Source organism: Ostrea edulis, chromosome 6, assembly GCF_947568905.1.
Source record: "Ostrea edulis chromosome 6, xbOstEdul1.1, whole genome shotgun sequence".
Classification (NCBI taxonomy): Eukaryota; Metazoa; Mollusca; class Bivalvia; order Ostreida; family Ostreidae; genus Ostrea; species Ostrea edulis.
In genome coordinates, this window is record NC_079169.1 from 67,013,652 (window position 1) to 67,026,322 (window position 12,671).

At 37.9% G+C, this 12,671-nt stretch overlaps 2 protein-coding genes across 2 annotated transcripts; both read left to right on the forward strand.

The window, feature by feature from the left end:
• Positions 1-513: 513 nt before the first annotated feature.
• Positions 514-3,434, forward strand: LOC125648197 (uncharacterized). The gene is made up of 2 exons (XM_048875161.2): positions 514-2,285; positions 2,411-3,434. The coding sequence occupies exon 2, from the start codon at positions 2,432-2,434 to the stop codon at positions 3,224-3,226; it is 795 nt and encodes a 264-aa protein (XP_048731118.1). The 5' UTR covers positions 514-2,285; positions 2,411-2,431; the 3' UTR covers positions 3,227-3,434.
• A 7,248-nt stretch (positions 3,435-10,682) lies between these two features.
• On the forward strand, positions 10,683-11,468 carry LOC125647320 (uncharacterized). The gene has a single exon (XM_048874001.2). It carries the CDS (start codon positions 10,683-10,685, stop codon positions 11,466-11,468), a length of 786 nt encoding a protein of 261 aa, XP_048729958.2.
• Positions 11,469-12,671: the final 1,203 nt, after the last annotated feature.

A 12,671-nucleotide genomic window follows, 5' to 3' on the forward strand; every position in this document is an offset into this window, starting at 1 on the left:
ATGGGCCAAGGTGACTCGGTTGAGCGATGTGGCTCATGGGTCTCTTGTTATTTGTAGAAAATTCGGTATGTTCTAGAAAATATTTGATGAAATTAAGACGGAGAAAATTCATTTGTTTAAACTACATTTGATAACTATTTGAAGAACTGTATCAAGAATGCAAATATTTATGATCTTTAGTTAATATGATCTTGCCAAGTCAGTCTTAGCTTGTTACTTGATAAAGGCAGTAAAAACAGGACATTGATGGATTATTAGCAATGTCACCCCGGATTTACTAAATCTTTAAGAGTATTAATAATGATAATAAAATTTCTATAGCACCTTCTTTAAAACAAATTACTCTAAGCTGCTTCACAAAGGTAAGAAGAGGAATGCAACATTAAACAATTTTAATGACAAATGACAGTATAACATAAGATCTTATATCTGTAAAATTATCAAAATAAAAAGACTATTTAATGGACAGTTAAAAGATTGGAAGGGGGGGGGGGTGTAATTAAAACAGTCACAGTTTTATACACGTCAGTATCTAAAAAGCTAATTTATAAAAATGAGTACTGTGATCCCGGACCGTGTCTTGACCTGGTACTGGGTATGTGGTTTATCACGTGACTGCAGTGTACATTGTACACTGGGTTTACTTGGTCACTACATGTAATATGGTCTAATCGAACTTTGTTCGTATGTGCACTCCATAGGACGATCCACCATTATACTATCTGGTATCTGTCAGAGTACCTGTACTAGTGAGTGCATCAGGTGCAGAGATGATGCAACATATTGAAATATGAAGAGTAAATTTGTACTGATTGGCATTGATTTTGAAACCAGATTTCTTTTATCTTTTTAACGTATGTAACAGTATGTAGTGTATCGATATCCATCTGAAATGTTCTCAAGTTTTAGAATTTTTTTCAATTAAAGTTTAGAAATTTGATAATAAAGAATAAATGTGTTAACATTCCGAACATGATTTATATTTTGTCTTCTACGATTTTTAAAAAGTTGAATATCTGAAATTTATCAGTTCGATGATTTGGCTTGTTGACTTTCCACCTTGACTATATGAAAATGAATTATGGACACCTATTTTTTTAAACAAATCTTGGTAGTACACGCATTAAGATTTATTTTTGTAGACATTGTGTCTAAATTTCAAATTTTTATCTATTGGATTCAGATTTTTTTTTATGGCTTTGTGTAGATTAGGCAAGTTTGGTTGAGTTTTGGTATGAAGTAAGAAGCAAACGTTTAGGATACAAGTATTACAAAACATAAAATCTGTTAATTCATAATTATATAATATATATACACGGGACGCTCTGTGTCCATCTCCATTCATAGTTTTACTTTCCGTGCAATAAACTCATGTTGTTTTGGTTTTATCAACGTCCTCGAGCATTTTTCACTCATGGAGACTTCACCATTGCCGGTGAAGGGCTGCAAAAATTTAGGCCTGTGCTCGGCGCTTACGGCCTTCGAGCAGGGAGGGATATTTAGTGTGTCACACCTACTGTGACACGGGGCCTCGGTTTTTGCGGTCTCATCCTATTAGTCGCATAATACCATTTACATGTAGTCGCCTCTCCTGACAAGCAAAGGGCACTGAAGACCTATTCTAACCCGGGTCCTCACGGGACTATAAACACATGTAACTGAAACGGATTTGAAATTACATATGTATTTAGATATGCTTTTGAAAGTATTCAGTTATGTGTAGCTGAGAACAATCTCAATTACATGTACCTTCAAAAATGTAATTCATGACAGCTATTTACAATTACTGATTTCAATTGCTCCAAATGTATGTATACATACAAAGTTCGAGACTCAAATTATCACGAATGTACAAAATGATTACAAAACATAAACAGTAATATACACCTGAGTAGTGTTATCACTGTATGTAACAGGAATCTTCATCCCACACCGACGCAGATGTCGCGGATAAACACCATTATCTTTCGTCTTGATTATGAATGAGAGCACACAGCTGACACAGAGTGGACAATATTTGCTTAGCCTAATGCGAGATATTCCAGGACAACACAAGCCAAACATGCTTGTTGATGTTCAGCGACGTAACGTGAATACGTCATCATCACCATCTACTATAAAAGCCCTGAGACCCAAACGATACAATCATCTTACGGACAACTGGATGAAATACACAGTCATATACATCTACCTATTTCAGCTTCCTTGTCAGTATCCTATCTGATTGAAACGTCTATCGAATTTCAAAACTACCCGGTACCTGTTTCTGCTTATGTTAGCTACTTGTGAGTATCTATCTTATTTAGTCTTGAACCAATATTTTTTAAAGCAATTTACAAAAAATATTAATAAATAAAAATTATACTCTCTGTAAATACCTCAATCAACTTCAATGAAACACTTTTTTCAGCTATACAGTGTATCAGTGAAAATGCAAAACGGAAACTTGGAGAGATTATGGATATTTTCAAAGAACGCCAAGAAGATATACCAGACGAATGTGTTGGGAGAGACACTACACTCGATTGACGTTGATCCTGAATGGCAAGTGTCCGGAATATGTGTAACCCGCGAAGAGGAACTCCTCGTTTGCTGCAAAGGCGATCAGACGATCAAGAAATGTACGAAAAGCGGTTCCGTGATTGATTTGATCAACATGGCTCCCCTGAGACCAATATCGATCTCGACTTCTTGGTCAACTGGGGAAATACTCGTTGGGGCCATCGACAGTTCCATTTCTGATGAAGACTCTTTCCGTTCATCAACGGGACGCAGGGTTGTTTTCAAATACACTAGTTCCGGTGAAAAGACCATTGAAATTCAATTCGTTTCCCTTGGAGTGCCATTATTTAACGTTCCTTGGAAAATTCAAGTTGGAACAAATGGAGACATTGCCGTCTGCAATATGAAAAGTGAAAAAGAAGGAGAGGTGATTCTTCTGGATAAATATGGTCGATTGAAGTTCCGATATGACAGCAAGGAATCTAATGCTGATGATACCAAGACAAAATTTTGTCCTGTTGGAATTTGTTTTGATGACAAAAATAATGTTGTAGTGAGTGAAGCCCATTCTTATTCCGTGCAGCTGTTAGACACTCAGGGTCAGTTTCAGGGAGTCCTCTACAGAAACAGGCGGTACCCTCCCACCGATATCGTGAGATGTACAAACGGAGATCTGATGGTTGGTTGTTCTAGCGGCAAAGTGCATATCTTGAAAAGTAACTGATCTGCTTTTGTTACCATCATCAAAACTTTCTCCATAGCTCTTTGAAAAGAAGACAGACGGCATTTAGTGAATTGCAGTTGGAGTCAATATCTGAGTGATTTCTTGATGTACATAGTTCTTATGTTTTATAACTTTATTACTTTTATTATTGCCTGTATTGTTTTATTGTACGATATCAATCGATTATTAAATAAACAATGAAATCTTATCTGCTGTTGTACATGTAAGCAGGGCCGTAAATTACATGGAGGCGGAGGAGGCAGCTGCCTCCTCCAACTTTTGAGCCAAAAAAAATTAAAATTTAAAGTTCATTAGAATTTATGTTGTTTCCAATAACTAAGAACATGATACCTCCCTTAAAAAGCATTCCAAATCTTTCTTTTAGAATGAGTTAGTCAAGTAACATCTTAGAAGGCCCTAGAATCAAGGATTTTGCACGAAACGTGTTCAGTGTGCACAAAATGTGCTCAGCGTCTGGGGGCCTGGGCGACCCTCAGACCCCCGCCTATTTTCCTGCCTCCTCCAAATTGAAGGTTAATTTACGGCCCTGGTAAGAGTTTTCTTGAGAGACATCAGAATAAAAGCCTTAATGATTATGCTTGTTAGAATGGCGTATTCCTTTTCTCAAAACGTGTAGCAGAAATTCTATGTTATAATAATCGTTGTCATAACGTGAAAGATGTAACATCGTCATTTTCACAATAAACTCTACCTGTTAGAAATCAATGTCATAGTCGTAGCATTGAAATGCGTTTGAAGTTCTGCAAGTTACCAATGAAAAGTATATTTTTCATGTCTATTTCAAATGAGGCGATTTTTCGTATCGTCATAGCTATAATGGAAAGGTTAGGCATGTCATCTTTGATATGACATAATGTAATAGTATTAAAAGGGGAATTTGATTCACAAGGGGGTATGGACCAAGAAACTAAAAGCGGCGACCGCTTCTAAAAGTGGATATTCATCTGAGAAGTAGAATCAGCATTTGGGGTGGATAGACGATCGATTATGATGATCACGAAAGTAAATAACTCATTTTATCACATTTTTATCATCAATCAAATTCTATACTAGGTGACAAGTCCCAGACGAAGTACGTGTAAACATTTTTCGTGCAGCATGGTAGTCTCTCCTAGGTTTTGCTTTTTTGTTTTGCATTCAATGACCCCCACACTCGGGGTGACCATTGATGAATTCTACTTCTCATAGTCTATTAATCAACCCTCTTTCAAAAATTTTGATTGTGTATATTCGGTGAACACCTCCTCCTACAACACCGAGATGAGCAGTTTTGAACTGTGCATCTCAAGGCCTATTAAATGAACTGTCTCAAAACGACCTCCTAAATTTTGACCTAGCTGGTATTTAAGATTCGTTATCAGTATTATCTTTATTGATTGATTGACTGTATATTGTTTAACGTCCCTTTCGAGATTATTTCACTCATTTGGAGACGTCACCATTGCCGTTGAAGGGCTGCAAAATTTAGGCTTATGCTCGGCGCTTGCAGCAGGGAGGGGATCTTTATCTTGCCACACCTGCTGTGACACCGCTTCTCGGTTTTTGCGGTGTCATCCGAAGGACCACCCCATTTAGTCGCCTCTTATGACAAGCAAGGGATACTGAGGATCTATTCTAACCCGGATCCCCACGGAACAATTTTGTCTTGAGATAGAAGAACAATAATGTGAATTTATAGTAGTTCCATCTGTCCCATTAGTAGTGCATCCGAAAACTTTAAAACATGGTGCAATCTTTGAATATCTTTGTAACTCCTGAACACCTAACTATGAAAGTAGAATCATGAATATAAGGTTATGGGAATCTATGCCAAAATTGTAAAAAATGGAATTCTGAAGAACTTTTAGTAAACTTATAATCGCAAAACTTTTCCCAAATCAATAACATCAAAACCTATGACTTATCAACACTATACACGACCATTCCTCACGATAAAAAATGGAAAACTGAAATATTCATATCTAGTGATCAGTCATCCAAAAATTTACTTTGTTAAACACCACTCTAATTCCACGCACAAGTACTCTGAAGTTGAAATAAAAAATATTCTAGAGTTCCTCATTGACAATATCTTCATGGTCTTTGGTGATCAGGTCTTCCAACAGTGTGTTGGAATTCCCATGGGCATGAATTGTGCTCCTTTGTTAGCTGACCTGTTTCTATATTCATATGAAGCAGAATTTATAAAAAAAAAAAACTTATACGCGAGAAGAAATCTCTTGCTGTGGCCTTCAATTCGACATTTGGATATATCGACGACGTTTTGTCTATTAACAATGATAACTTTCATTCATATGTCGATTCGATATATCCCTGTGACCTCGAAATAAAAGACACCAAACAGTCGTCCACTTCTGCTTCATACTTAGATATTTTTATTGAAAGTAGATATTAACGGCAAACTGACAACTCAACTGTATGACAAACGGGATGATTTCAGCTTCTCCATCGTCAACTTCCCATATTTATGTAGCAATATTCCATTATCACCTGCATATGGTGTTTATATCTCTCAAATGGTTCGATACGCAAGAGCTTGTTCTACGTATGATCAGTTTTTAAATCGAGGCAAGCTACTGATTGAAGTCCGCATTTCGCAAATTCTATGGTCGTTATAACGATCTAGTTCGTCAATACAACCCATCATGGGGTCAAATGCTGTCTGACGTGTTTCATACTGATTGTTAGGCCGTTCTTGGCACACTGGTTTTGACTACGAATAACTCCGTTTGCCTGATCAGGATATAGGGCTCACGGCGGGTATGACCGGTCGACAGGGGATGCTTACTCCTCCTAGTCACATGATCCCACCTCTGGTGTGTCCAGGGATCCGTGTTTGCCCAACTATCTATTTTGTATTGCTTATAGGAGTTATGATATTAATTACTGTTCGTTATATTCACCTTTCATGCATCAAATAAAGAATTATAAGTTTTATTTCTTATCATTTAATTATGTTTTTAAAAGAGAAAAACAAATACTTTCTCTCATCAAAAAGTTTGCATTAACGTTTTTGAAATGGCGCGTAGGAATATTTATACGTAAAAATGAAAACAACCACAAAACTGGCTGTGCGTTCAGATCAGGTAGAGGTACTGTGCAGGATTAAATGGATTATACGCCAAATTATAGGTGGAATGGTTAATAGCTGAATTAGATATAAAGGAAAAGAACAAATGGTGACTGGATGTATGCTGCATTGCGTTAGAGGAGACGTTGAACACTGGTTGTGTCGTTGGAACGGTGGAATGCGACTCGGCTCCATTCCAATATCAAGTAAAAGCTCAACACCTCTTCATCTAAATTACCCTCGTTGATCGAGTCCCATATGACGCAGTTCATTTCATTAATATCTCTAGATCAAAAGTCGCTGCTTTCTCCGTCATGTTATCGACATCGTAAGGCAGACGATACATACCGGGAACTCGTGTTTACAATCTTTCTACTTCTACCAGTCGTTTGAAAGGGAACTTTGAGTGGAAGTTGGACTACCAAATGTGGAATTAAAGCTAAGTTCTTCTCAAATACATTTGTAATAATGAGCCTTACAAACGAAGACAATGATACAAGTTTTGTCAACAGGAACCATTACACATTCTTCATGTAACCTATTTAATTCTTTCATCACTTCTGGTTTACTTATAAACATGGAAGGATATGTGAGGCGCATTTTGTTTTAAGGAATATAATACATAATCTTAAAATTGATATGCATTCTGACAAAGTGTCAATTTGTTTTATTTAGCCCGTCATATGGCATAATTTACCGAATTATAATCGAGATTCAGATAACGCTGTCGCCATTGCCAGGAAGAGTAAGCATCCCCTGTTGACCATACCACTAATTTAGACCTATGCCTAGCGCTCAGGGTGTTATCAGTGAGGGTTCTTTATCCTACCCTTTTGAAAGTAATGTCCGACAGACTCGTGATTCTCGCTTCTAAATGTCGAAGGTTTGGCGAAGGATCAGTCATTGTCTATGTTAACGCCTCAGGTTTGACGCGGACATGGCATGTATTCGCGACCTTCTGGTTACAAAGCAAACGCTCTACCACTGAGTTACCGCGACTGGTATAAAATACAGGTTGTAGGCTTGAAATATGATGGAGTACAAGACTGAACTTCTTATGGCCAAGAATATTATTGACGTAAGGTAAAAGTGAATCAAATGAAACATCGTGTATATTTGTGTTTTTCTGCTATGCACGATGTTTATGAATACGCTTACATCGTTTTTAATTGTAAAAATTCCATTCCATTAACATCATTACAAGTAAGAATGTCTACATTTTCTACATTATAATTGCACCCCTATGGAAAAGTGCCTAGTGTCCTAATCCAGTGATCTATTCGTTGTGTACAAGAAGGAGTACTAACAGTTGGACTGTTTGTGTGATGGTATCAATTTGATAAGAATTCCTACCCTCATGGACAAAATCAAATAATCCTGGAAATCTTTATATTTCTAGATTAATTTTGAATAATATGTAAGGTCTCAGGATTCGACATATAGCTTTGAAGTATAGAGATGCAATTAATTTGTACCAATTAAATGTTCTAGCTGTTAGAAAGCTGACAAGTAAAATGTTTTCACCATTGGTCCATAAATAGCGAACCATTCACCAGATAGGCATCAATCAATGTAGTCACGACGTGTAGATGGCCCTTATATATTTTGACGTCAAAAGTCACGGGGTTCTTCTATGCATACAATAATTATTTTTCGACCCATTACCAGAGGACAACATTTATATATTAGCCATTAGAATTCATCAGCAAGATGGTCAAGACCAATAGAAAATAAAAATTAATTTTCAGATGGAAATTTCATTAAGTAGGGTGAAAAGGTAATAACTGTTCTATAAATTTGGTGTATGAGGAATATATCTTCCTTTGTTTGTCTCTCTATCTACCATTTTAAACTTTAGCCAATGAAAGGTGAAGTTAACGAACAATGATCAATCTCAAAACTCCTATAAGCAATACAAAGTAGAGCAAACACGGACCCCTGGACACACCAGAGGTGGGATCAGATGCCTAGGAGGAGGAAGCATCCCCTGTCGACCGTCACACCTGCTGTGAGTCCTATATCTTTTAAACGACTCTGTGGTGTCTTTTGTTTCGAGTTCACAGGAATATATCGAATCGACATATGAATGGAAATTATTGTTAATAGATAAAACCTCGTCAATATATCTAAATGTCAAATTGAAATTTTTATTCTCACGTAGAAGTTTGTGAATAAAATTTGCTTCCTAAGAATATAAAAACAGGTCAGCTAATAAAGGAGCACAATTCGTGCATATGGATATTCCAACAGACTATCGGAAGACTTGATCACCAAAGACTACAAATATATTGTCACTGAGGAACTTCAGCACATTTATTTTTATTTCAAGTAGAGAGTTCAACTTCAGATCACTTGTTCGTGGAATCAGAGTGGTATCTAACAAAGGATTTTTTGGATGATTGATCACTAGATATGAATATTTTCATTTTTTATTGAAGAAGCAATTCTCCATGATGTCAAAAAGTCTAGTCTTTAATTTATCGTAAGTAATAGTCATGTAAAGTATTGAAAAGTCACATGTTTTTGATATTGTTGATTTGAGAAGTTTTGTGATTTCAAATTTACTAAAAGTTCTATAGAATGTTTTAGAATCCATATTTGATTTACACCACTTCTGGCGGATGTAGTCACACAGTACACCTGAAGTTTCTCCTTCACAGATGTTAATATTTTCGTAAGGAGTAAAGTTGGGGGCTTGGTGGAGCACTTACTCGATCCAGTAAGGTATCTTTGTAAGGGTTTTTATGAATCTGATATTTTCTTGAAAGACTTCGATTATTAGTTTAAATGTCATATGATAAAATCAAGGTTGGTTTGGCTGACTGTTTGCTTTATGTCCCTTTGAAATGTGTTCACTCATATTTAGACGTCATCAGTTGCACATGAAGTACTACAAACTTAGACCTATGCTTGGCGCTTAGGGTGTTAGCAGTGAGTGTTCCTTAACGTGCCAAAACCTGCCACGATCTCCGTTATTATAATGTCATACATGTGACCTGTGATTCTCACTTCTAAATTCCGAGCACTTAGTGAAGGAACAATCACTGCATATTTTTTCGTCTTCGGTTTGACGCGATCATAGCACGAGGGGGACTCGAATTAATGACGTAACAGTTACGAAGCAAACACTGTAGCACTGAGCAACCATGATCAATCTCAATCCTAGGGAAAAGTAATTCGGTATAAGCAAGGTGAAGATAACGAACAGTGATCAATCTCATAACTCCTATAAGCAATACAAAATAGATAGTTGGGCAAACACGGACCCCTGGACACACAAGAGGTGGGATCAGGTGCCTAAGAGGAGTAAGCATCCCCTGTTGACCGATCACACCCGCCGTGAGCCCTATATCCTGATCATATACATACAAATATACATACATTGATACCAAGGATCACCCTCGAAAGCTTATTTCCAATGGGGCCTATTGATGCACGGATGTTTGCGCTAGGGGGTCATTAATGTAGGAGGAAATCAATCACGGGGATCGATACCCATGTGTCCGAGCGCCCGGGTAACCACCTCGCCGTCTCATATACAACTACTGCCACTGCCGATCATGAGGATCGACACCCATGTGTTCGAGCGCCCTGGTAACCACCACGCTCTCTCATATACAACCACTGCCGATCACGGGGATAAAACTCGGATCGCAGCAATGAGAAGCAAGAGCCTCTGCACTATCCGGACATCCTTTTTATAATAATGTTCAGAATAATTTGCGACTACGCATAACAAAAAGGCCAAAATTTATTAGGTAATTAAAAATTCAATTATAGATACATTCAATTTCTTTGAGAATTTCGCCACCGTTTTTTACGATTACCAATTTCAATTGCCCCATCCCCGAGTGTTACAATTTACACATTCTTATTATAAGGTTAGCATTACGAATGTACAAAATTCAACAGTAATATACACCTGAGTAGTGTTATCACTATGTAACAGGAAACTTCATCCCCACACCGACGCAGATGTCGCGGATAAATACTATTATCTTTCGTCCTGATTATGAATGAGAGCACACAGCTGACACGGAGTGGACAATATTTGCGTAGCCTAATGCGAGATATTCCAGGACAACACAAGCCAAACATGCTTGTTGATGTTCAGCGACGTAACGTGAATACGTCATCATCACCATCATCATCATCTACTATAAAAGCCCTGAAACCCAAACGATACAACCATCTTACGGACAACTGGATGAAATACACAGTCACACATTAACATATTACAGTTTCCTTGCGAGTATCCTATCGGATATTCTTAAATTAAATTTTCAAAAAATTTCAAACCTGTATGTTTCTGCTTGCATTAACTTTGATGAAACACTTTTTCAGCTATACAGTGTATCAGTGAAAATGCTAAACGGAAACGTAGAGAGACTGTGGATATTTTCAAAGAACGCCCAGAAAATATACCAGACGAATGTGTTGGGAGAGACACTACACTCGATTGACGTTGATCCTGGATGGCAAGTATCAGGAATATGTGTAACCCGCGAAGAGGAACTTCTCGTCTGCTGCAAAGGCGATCAGACTATCAAGAAATGTACGAAAAGCGGTTCCTTGATTGATTTGATCAACATGGCTCCCCTGAGACCATTAGCGATTTCGACTTCTTGGCTAACTGGGGAAATACTCGTTGGGGCCATCGACAGTTCCATTTCTGATGAAGACTCTTTCCGTTCATCAACGGGACGCAGGGTTGTTTTCAAATACACCAGTTCCGGTGAAAAGACCACTGAAATTCAATTCGTTTCCCTTGGAGTGCCATTATTTAACATTCCTTGGAAAATTCAAGTTGGAACAAATGGAGACATTGCCGTCTGCAATATGAAAAGTGAAAAAGAAGGAGAGTTGATTCTTCTGGATAAATATGGTCGATTGAAGTTCCGATATGACAGCAATGTTGATGATACCAAGACAAAATTTTGTCCTGTTGGAATTTGTTTTGATGACAAAAATAATGTTGTTGTGAGTGAAGCCCATTCTTATTCCGTGCAGCTGTTAGACACTCAGGGTCAGTTTCAGGGAGTCCTCTACAGAAACAGGCGGTACCCTCCCACCGATATCGTGAGATGTACAAACGGAGATCTGATGGTTGGTTGTTCTAGCGGCAAAGTGCATATCTTGAAAAGTAACTGATCTGCTCCTGTTTTCATCATCAAAACTTCCTCCACACCTCTCTGAAAGGAAGACGGCGTTTGGTGAATTTTTTGAGGCAGTTGGAGTCAATATTATGTTCCTCAGTTGTTTTATTCTGTGACATTATGGCTGTTATTGTTCTGAGTATTTTATAAACAACAAAATTTCTTCTCTTTCGTTGTATGTGCTTTGATGATGAGACCTTAGAATGATAAATGTTAGTGACTGCTCTAGGGAGAATGGCGTAAACCTATCGTAGATATTCTACGTAACAATAATTGTCGTCATAATAGAAAAATAGGATTAATCAACATCACCACATTTAGTTTGATCTTTAAGGTGCGTGTGAATTGTACATAATCTTTGACCCTTCGGTCGCATCATAGGGCATCAGAGGCCCGAAAAGCTGGAAAACATCTCTTAATTAGTTAGTTGGAATATTTATTACTTGCTACTCTATGTATTCTCCTAAACACAGCAAATAGTAGGTGATAATGTATTTTGTCAAAACGTTCGCCCCGCACGCGGAAGGTCGGGCTTGAATCCCGGCCGCGACAGACCGAAGTCGTTAAAATAGGTAGTGACAGTTCCATCGCCAAACGCTCGGCATCCGATGTGAATGTTACGGGTCCTTGGAGATGACCTTAAAAATGGATGTCCCGTGTCATAGTAGGTGTGGCACGCTAAAGAACCCTTACTGCTCAATGGCCGTAAGCGCCGAGTATAGGTCTAAATTTGAAGCCCTTCACCAGTATTGGTGACGTCTGCATATGAGTGAAAAATTCTCGAGAGGGACGTTAAGCAAGATTAAATCAATCAATCAACCAATACATACTCTATTCTGAACACCCTTTGCAATGTTGGGCCTCCAATACTCGGACCTTTCTAATCAATTTTAAAAGGTAATAATACAATTTCTTTTACATGTAGGTAGTTACATGTAGTTTAAATAAGAAAACACGGCGGGTGATCGATCGACAGGGGATGCTTACTCCTCCTAGACACCTGATTCCACCTTTCATCTGTTCTATGCGCTCAACATAAACTTTTATTGGCAAGTCATACATTTATTGTAACTGAAATTGACGATGATTTACAAAATGCATGGCACACTGAGTTTGACTATGGATAACTCCGTTTACCTGATCGGGATATGGGGCTTACGGTGGGTATGACCGGTTGACATTGGATGCTTACTCCTCT

What these genes read in the sequence shown, in the direction of transcription:
- LOC125647320 (XM_048874001.2), top strand. Translation starts at nt 10,683, where the DNA reads ATGCTAAACGGAAACGTAGAGAGACTGTGGATATTTTCAAAGAACGCC.
- LOC125648197 (XM_048875161.2), top strand. Translation starts at nt 2,432, where the DNA reads ATGCAAAACGGAAACTTGGAGAGATTATGGATATTTTCAAAGAACGCC.